This window comes from Alexandromys fortis, unplaced genomic scaffold, assembly GCF_014885135.2.
Source record: "Alexandromys fortis isolate MF-2015 unplaced genomic scaffold, M_Fortis_MF-2015_v1.1 scaffold_272, whole genome shotgun sequence".
NCBI lineage: Eukaryota > Metazoa > Chordata > Mammalia > Rodentia > Cricetidae > Alexandromys > Alexandromys fortis.
The window spans coordinates 83133-92179 of record NW_026068149.1 but is presented as its reverse complement, the minus strand read 5'-3'; the positions used below and the strand labels follow the sequence as shown (position 1 = coordinate 92179).

At 36.4% G+C, this 9047-nt stretch overlaps 1 protein-coding gene across 5 annotated transcripts in view; it reads right to left on the bottom strand.

The window, feature by feature from the left end:
- Positions 1 to 743: 743 nt before the first annotated feature.
- Positions 744 to 9047, bottom strand: part of Nox4 (NADPH oxidase 4) — an 87903-nt gene continuing 79599 nt past the window's right edge. For 4 of the 5 annotated variants that reach the window (XM_050127232.1, XM_050127233.1, XM_050127234.1 and 1 more), the window contains one exon: positions 745 to 2945. In XM_050127232.1, coding sequence (XP_049983189.1) covers positions 2825 to 2945 — 121 coding nt within the window. In that variant the 3' untranslated portion in view covers positions 745 to 2824. Of the gene's footprint in view, positions 2946 to 9047 lie in introns of all 5 variants that reach the window. The other variant, XM_050127236.1, reaches the window with a different exon arrangement.

Below are 9047 nucleotides of genomic sequence, written 5' to 3'. Positions count from 1 at the left end.
GAAACATGGTGGGAGAGGGAACAGGAATACTTAAGAAGCAGAAGTTAGGGGAGATGGTGTCAAAACGGTCTTCTGGACAGGACAGGAATGATGTTCTCATGAACTCAGGGCTGGTACAGTTGCTTATACAAGATCTTGTCACTCAACATTCTATCACGAAGGTAGAAGAAACTCATGAGCTCCCACCCCTAGAAGAAACTATGGACAGTTTAGAGTTTCTAGAGGAGGTTGGGTCAGTTCTCTTTATAAGTGTGGTCCCTAATAGATAAGCCATTCTCCAGTGAGTGGCTCCACACTTGTGTCCATATGGGTGGCTGTTGTGTAGCAATTTCCTCTGAGATAAAACATTTCTTATTGGAGGAAAGATTCTAAGCTCATAATATTATAAAGGGTGGTTAAATATTCCTTCACACATTAAATCTCTATCCACAAAGAAAACTTGTTAGTATAAATCTATAAATTATTGATAATTTCTTCAAAAAATAAAGGGAATGTGCAAGGAGAACGACCCACAGCAGAAATCATGTTCTCTAGAGAGTCTTTGATATATGATCTTGCCATTTGAGGATGTTTGTGGCCTTATATTATGTTCAATATATATCATAGCATGATTTACATTATGTTCTCAAATAGATATCTTACCTAAAATAACTTGTATTTTGCATGGCGGTAATGTTTATAATTCTACACTTGGGAAGAAGAGACAGGAGAAAAAGAAGCTTAAAGCTAACTTTGGCCTTAAACAATTTTTTAATTGTTTAAACTTGAGGACAATTTCTCTATACAAGACAATTTTTCAAAGCAAATTAAAAAAACACTACTACAAATATTAACTGAGCCCAAATGAAAAATCTTCACCCACAGTTATATGACTAAACTATGACATTTATAGTTGCAGAATGCAAATTCTTAAGGTTATCGTACCAAATTGCAGACATATCTGTTGTAAAAGAGATTCATGGACACCAGTTCAATTTTATATTTATTGCCATTCAAATTAGGGATTTAAAGTATACATGACAATAACCACCACCATAGAAAGAATTTGTCAAAACAAACAAAGCTGTCTTCTATATGTGTGATAAAGCTTTAATTAGATTCCTGCTAAAATAAAACTATTTTTAACTTATAGATGCTTGAACATGCGCTGGAATTTAGATCAGGCAAGGAGGCCCATCTATCATCGCAGATAAGCTCTGAAAATGTCATTCTTCTTTTCTAAATGTTTGATCTGAATTATTGAAATTTGATGAATTTACATAATCAAATGAATGTTATGATTAATAAGGATTCGTTATTGTGTACAAGCCTGGATAAACTCGTTTCTTTTTGTGAGTTCTTTCTGATCTGTATCTGAGCATTACCAAGATGTAATGATATGTGTGTGTGTGTGTGTTTCTCTCTATATGTCTTCAGAGCTCAATCTACATGAGCATTGCACATTGCCCACAGAAGTGATAAGAAAGTGTTTCAAGGAAAGAAAAAAAATATGTGTAATAAATACACATGTGGTCATTTGACGCTAGCTGTTTTAGTAAACTTGTTTGTTAGTGGTGAATGACACCAAAATCAAATAATAACAGCATTTACCACTGTTATGTGACATACAAAAGACTACCAAAAATAAGGCAAGAAACTGATTACAGCAATGTATGACACTTGATAGCATTAATAGCTATGTACCAAATTAAATGGACAAACTGTACGAATATCTTAATTAAGTTCGTAAAGTAGATTTTCCTTCTGATTAAAAAATATTAAATAATGAAAGGCCATAAACCGATTGGATCATGAAAATAGGAAAATTAAATCTAATAACTCACCATGATATGAAACAGTGCAAAAATCATATTAGTGATTCTTAACTTAAATTTGAATAAATAGTGAAATAGCCCCACTTTTCTAGGAAGCAAAGTGAGGGTCGCACTGCAGGAATGTAACTTCAACATCTCTATCTGAAAGCAAAAGGAGACAAGGGAGAGAGGTTTTGTGCTTCAGTGTTCCCTGCAAGATTTGCTCTTTGGTGTCTACGAAGCATTGCCTAAGCCAAGCACTCTAGGAGGCTACCTTTCCCAGTTTTCATTGCTATGCAAAAGCACTAAATTGAGCAAATTGGTGATAAACTAGTTCAATTAAATCATTGTGTGGAAGGCCTGCTGAGGGAATGAAATTTCCCTAGGAGAGGATAAGGTGCAAAAATAAGAAAGCAGATACTGTATCAACAAGGGCAGATGGCCTGGGAGCCTGTGCAGTACACACAACACAGGGAGACAACAGAGTGAGCAGAGAAAATCCTCAGTGGACGTGAAGTACCCGTATCGATACAAAGTTTTGTGCTGCCGCTTCCAACTCCAAGGGTTGGCCAGGATCCTTTCCAAATGAAAGCTACTCCACTTACGCAAAACGGAGAAAATGAAGTCTAGTTTCAATGAATTTTTAATTTTGTTCAATCTTGAATCTGCTCAACCAAAAACAATTTAAGGAGGACTGCCGCTATCAGCTTCAGAGTAAGTAAGTTCAGCTCCTCGCAAGAGACTTCTTGAATCTCCCATAAAAATCAACAGTGTGCATCTAACAGCATTCTTTTTAATTTGCCCATCAAAATGTGAATCACCACATCTAATATTCTTCAGGGCCTCTTTGGCTCGCAGATTAAACATGTCATTTTGCAACATTCTTCGCGATCTCATTTTAAATAATCATAAATAATAAAACCTTGATATTCTTTGGCGTAGCACAGTTGTTTGATTCAGCTAAGTTTCCAAGTCTTAGAAATTGCACTGTTCCTTCTTTGTAGTCCTGAAAAGATTAGTTCCCTAAGGCTTCAGCTGAAGGATTCTTTGTTATATTCAAATCTTGTCCCATATGAGTTGCTCCGGTTACTTATATTATGAAGAGTTTTGGAAATGGAACTTGGTCCACAGCAGAAAACTCCAACTGTTTTCCTGGAAAGAGAAGAAATGGGTAATCAGGCACAGAATTCGACAGAACACGACAAGCAGCGAGCTGTATGAACGTGGCTTTAAGGTACTGGGAAAGCTAATTCCGTGCTGCTTTCCATTTTAAAACAACTTTCCAATTATGACATTCACGGTTGAATTCGGAACAATGTAACTGTGAGCACAAACTGGCTGGTGGAAATTATGCATGCATCTAATACTTTCACCACAGGCCAGTGGTGACCACACTAAGAGAAAGAGTGAAGAGGTGACAACTGTTTAATTGGCATTTTATAAATGTTGTTCTAAACTTTTCACATGGAGTTGCATGAGCCGTAGTTTAGAAAAGAGACTGAAAATCACTACCAGTTGGAAAACAGCATTTTTTATCGACCTGGGGGAAGATATATACTGCTATATCCACGAAAAATGACAAATGGGTTTTATTGTTCGCTAACATAAAACTTCCTACAATAATCAAAACCATGCAGCTGTAACAAATAGAAAACATACATTCCAAGAATTAAATATTTCAATGTGATCTCCATCCAAGGTTTATTGATGCACACTGGCTTTTTTCTAGGACATCAAATGTTTAAAATGACCTATTCCAACTAAGACAAATGCAGAAAACCCTCAGTACCCCAGTATAATGGTGAGCAAAAGACAAAGACCAAAATTTATTGAAACATACAAACACAGAAAACAGTTATAGTAAGACTTTTCACTTTGAAAATTAAATTAAGAAACATTAAAACAGAATGTTTCCTTGTAACAATGATGGTAAAATGCAGACATCCTCTTCCATTAAAGAACCAAAGAAAGGGCTATAGGTACATCTCAGGGTTAGTGCCTTTGCCTCTCATATGGGACACCCTAATTTTGATCTCTAACCTTGCCATTATGACAAACCTACTATTGTATAAACTTCACACACACACACACACACACACACACACACACACACACACATATATATATATATAAGTTTACATAATACTACTGTACATTGGAGATCATGCAGGAAGCCACAGGCTGACAAATAAAAAGCTCAGAGCCAAATGTGACAAACCTTCCCTGAGATAGATAGTTTTCGTTGTCTAAAAAGATACTATGAACACTGTTGGAGATAAATTATCCATGGTCTTAACCCAGCTGTAAACACTGAGAGATATAATAAGGAATAGTGTAGCAAGATATGACCATGGTTGCAATAATAGCAAAAAACTATGTGTAACCATCTGCTTTCTGATTAGGTTTAAGACCCACTTCAAGGGAGGAATGCATGCCTAGTACTATAAATCTGGGAAAGAAACCAAGGCAGGGCAGCTCACAGGCTCTACGGATGAACTTACTCAATACTCAAAATCTGCTAAATGAACATAGTACTGATCTGCCCACTCAATTCATATCTTTATACTCATAAATTGGTTCAGGTCCCAGAACTCAGCAGGAGATGATGCAATGGTTGGTAGTTAAAGTAGAAACTTACAACTGGAAAAGTGAAGAGAATTAATGTCTATGGAGGGCTTTCTCACAAATGGGGCATCTATACCACACACCCTCTTTTTAAGGTTCAGAGCCCATGATGGAAGAATGGAAGATTTTAAGAGCTGAAGTACAGGGAGAACTTGGGTGAAACTCTTCTGAATATGAGGGACTACTGTACTCATGAATTCATGGTGGCAGTGTCTGTCTGCACAAGACCTACTCAAGAACAGGCAGGTCAACATTGCAGCATGAAGGTGGGGTTCAGGAACAGCAACCCTGAACTGAGGAGTCATTGACAGCTGATGGAGGCTGGAGAGGGACAGTTTTCTTTAAGGGTCTGGTCCCTAGTAAAGCCTCACACAAATGCGTATGAGGACAGCACACGCTGGGCTCAGTGTTGCTGCTTTAAGAGGATGTGAAATGGGGAGAAGGGGAGTTGGATGTGAGAGAACTTAGGAGTGGGAGGCAGAGGTAATCAAAACACACTTGAGACGTGTAAAATTCTCAAATACTTTATATTTATCAAATATCCCAAAATGTGTGAAGGAAGTGTTTCAGAAACTGAACACATAACTACGATCTTGGGGAAAAAAAATAAAGAAACAAACTAAGTTTAGGATTATCATCGCTTATTGCCCAGCAAAAATCTGTATGCCAAAAAAAAACACTGTGCAAAACCTCAAAAGTCTCACTGGGTTAAAACGACAAAAAAAAAATGAGTTTACAGAGGCCAAAGGAATTATAAGCCATGTAACAAAATAAAGAAGAGATAGATCTACAGCAAGAAGCTCCAAAGTTCTGGAAAATAGAAACCTCGAATACCTGACTGAAAAAATCATCTGGTCATTTTCAACCACATAAATTTAGTCAAAAGATTTCAAGAGATCACTAGGTCAAACACTTCTCAACGTTGGGAGAGTGCTGTGTACAGCTTTTAAAACCATAAACCGGAATGGAAAGACCTGTGCTTCATGGTTCCTGAGTCATGTGCCTAAGTTTTCCCTTATTTGCAAAGGGTAGTTAGTAAAGAGGTTGATAAAAGTAGCTTTAATCTTCAGACTGATCTACTTCTGTACTAAGAAATCTCACAGGAAGTCTTCAAAAGAGCAAACTGATATAAAGTAGTGCAGTTGTATGCTACAATCCAATACAGTTGAGAAGAAAAAGCTAAAATTGGCATTTAGCATCCAAACCTTAAAATGGGCAGAACTTAAATGTTATCAGAAGGGCCCAAGTATATAGGTGAATATTACATCACGTGCTCAGCATGTACCCCATCTCTCTTTCTCTCTTTCTCTCTCTCTCTAAAACACACACACACACAATAATATAAAGGAAAGACAAAATTTACTTAGAATTATTATAGACTAATTTGTTCCCCTCCATTCCTACGTTAAAATCCTAACTTCAGTGCCTAAGATTGTGACTATTTTTGGCCACAGGACTCTTAAAAAGATGACTAAGTTAAAATTAAACATGAAGAATTGGCTTGAATACAATATAAGTAATATATCTAGATGGAATTTGAGCACAAGTATTGAGTAAGAATGGGGGGGAAGGTCATATGAAGAGGCAGAAAGAGAACAGACACATGTATAACAGGGGTTCAGACAGTTTTCTGTTGCTGCCAGTCACCTTACCTGGCTATAAACATCATTCCTTGTTTTTCGCTTGTTCTTTGTTTCAAAAGCCAAGAAAGTATTAAAGAGATTAGAAGTTATACAAAATCATGCTTAATATTACCCATAGGTTTCTATAGCCTGAGCCATCCTGAATCCAATAATAATCAAGATAAGCCCCAAAGACACGTCTACTAGTCAGTCTGAGACAATTTCTGTAGCAGGGCTTTCCTCTCAGATGACTCTCAGCTGTGTTAAATTGACAATTAAGGCTCAGCAGGATACCATCTGGTAACATTTAGCTTCTTCTAGGAAGAATGTTATGGTTGGTCATACAAAAGTTGGCATTTTGGTCTGTTGGCACTTTGAGATGCCTCTCCACTGCATTCTTACATGCATGTTTTGAGACAAATGCTGACAATATTGCATTTCATCTTCTGTTTATGATGCATAATGCATGGTTTTTTATCCCCTGCTAGGTATACCTAAGTTTTTTCTCTTTGTTGTATTGTTTTCAGCATTTTCTTAAGGTTCATGTGATTCATGGATTTATGGGTTGTGAGGCTTTTTTTTTTTACAGCAAACTTGAGGGATGTTTTATAGCTAATTCCACAGCTTTGTCTTCGTCTGTCTTCTCTCCCACCGGGGCATCAGCTGCACATGTTAAAATAGTTGCTGTTATTCCAAACTTCGCTGGTAATATTTTTCTCAGTCTTTGTTCTCTACAGAATTTGATTTGTATAGATTCTAATTTTATAGTTTTCATTTTGTTTCTCTTTTGTTTTTGAACCTATCTAGTGTACTCATTGCTTTAAAAACTTTATTAAATCCCAGAAAATGTACTTAGGCTTATTAATCTGATAGTTTGCAGTCACAGCCCATTATAGTAGGAGAGACATGGCTGTAGGGGCTTGAGGTAGTGAATATCATCACATTCGCAGTCAAGGGTCAGGGAGCAATGAAAGTGGCTGCTTAACTCCTTTTCCCTTACAATTCACTCCAAGACAACAGCCAACGGAATGTTGTGACTTTCAGAGTGGCATTTTCCATCTTAGGTAAACTTTATAAAATTCCTCACATCAATGTCCAGAGATTTGTTTCCATGATGACACCAAATCCTGTCACCTTGACAATGGAGGTGCACAGTCACAGTGGAAAGTAAATTTTTCTCACTCCGGTATCAAGTGAACACAGAGACAGGATCTGTCATCTCTATTTGCCTTGCCCATCTTGAACGTGTCCTTAAATAACCTGACTTTCTTATACTTGCCTATATCTCAAAAGGGTTCCAAACTCACCAGCTGGGGAGTGGGATGAAAAACGGTATGAGGAAGGATATATGGGAGAGACAGACAAAATTAAGGACCATTTGAGTAGTAGTATGGAAACCTAATACAGTAGAAACATCCTCAAGTAGGATCTATGAAGGTGATCGAAATGAAATCACCAAATAACAGGGAGACAGAGCTGCTGCACCTGGACTATTCTTGTATCGAAATGATGCTTCCAGTAGCAGGATTGGGTTATATCTAATTGATTTGTTAGCCAAAAAGTATCCATTTGAACTCCCCACATAAACCAAGTTGTCAGCAAGACTGTAGTTGGCTCGTCTCAGCTGACAGTCAGGTCCCATTGCTGAAACCAACAACCACACAGCCCATTGAACATAGAGAAGACAAACTAGTGCCTACCTAGAAACTGCACCCTAGGGGCTAGTGTTCTTAGTACCAGATGGCACATGTTACCAAAAGAGAAACATAAACCCCAAGTCAGCTACAAGCCCTCTATTGTCAACTGCTTCCTGCCTGCAAGACAGATTAGTGCAGTGGTGGCACAAAGCTTGTGGGAGTAACCCACCAATATTAATGGTCTCTTCAATACTTTTTATCATCCGTGCACTCATGGCTTGGAGGTCTTCTTTAAAGCTTACCCTCATTCAAGATGGTCTATGCACTTAAAATCAATCAATACCCTCTATACATCAAGATGCGTTTTTAAAATTGCAAAATTTTCAACTACATTCATGCACCACAGAATGAATTTCAATCAAAGATTTGTCATACATATAACTGTGCTCCCATTAGATGAAAATAGTTAAAAAATGTTCTTGATGATGAAAATTATCAATTGATAAATGAGCATGTTGCTAGTACGTTTCTAAGTTTATTATACTATACATTTTGTTATTGTAGAATGCATTCCTTCTACTTAAAAAAGAGAGTTACTGCAAAGTAGCAGCAGCCTCAGAAATGTCTGGTAGAGTATTACTTTTGGCTGCATTATTTTCTCTTGTGCTTCATTTAATCTTATATTGCTTTGCTCATTATTGCATTAGGAATACTATGTCTATCTAAATAAACACATGTATAGATAGACACATATAGAGATCTGAGGTATGTCCTATCTTAAGCAAGTTTGTTTGCTTAAATACCCTCTGTGTGTGTGTATATATATATATTAACCTTTATATATAATGTATTATTAAAATTATGAATTATTCAACTACATTCAGGAATGACATAATGACATTTCAATCAAAGATTAATAAAAAATGATTGTGGTACCATAACATGGAAACAGAACTAAAAGTTCTGCTCACCTAATAATGCTGTAGCTGTGACTAAAACATAAGTACAGGACATTGTTCATGACTTTGTGCTCAAGTTGGTACAAGCAGTTGGACTGTACTGTGAACCATATAATAATTATTATTATATTGCCCTATAATTATATATGTATTATGCATATAATTGGTTTTACATGTTATATAATATCGTTATGTTACATATTACATAAATAATTATATGATAATATAATAATCATAATATATAATATATAAGTGTGTGCTTCCCCATGACGAACAATTCCAAAAATGTCTAGATCGCTAACTGAATGTACATATTAGTGATTACAATGGTAAAGTCATACGAAAAATACTAACCTATGTACAAACTTCTCATAAAAAAATTTAAAAACACAATTACAATTTATATGCATA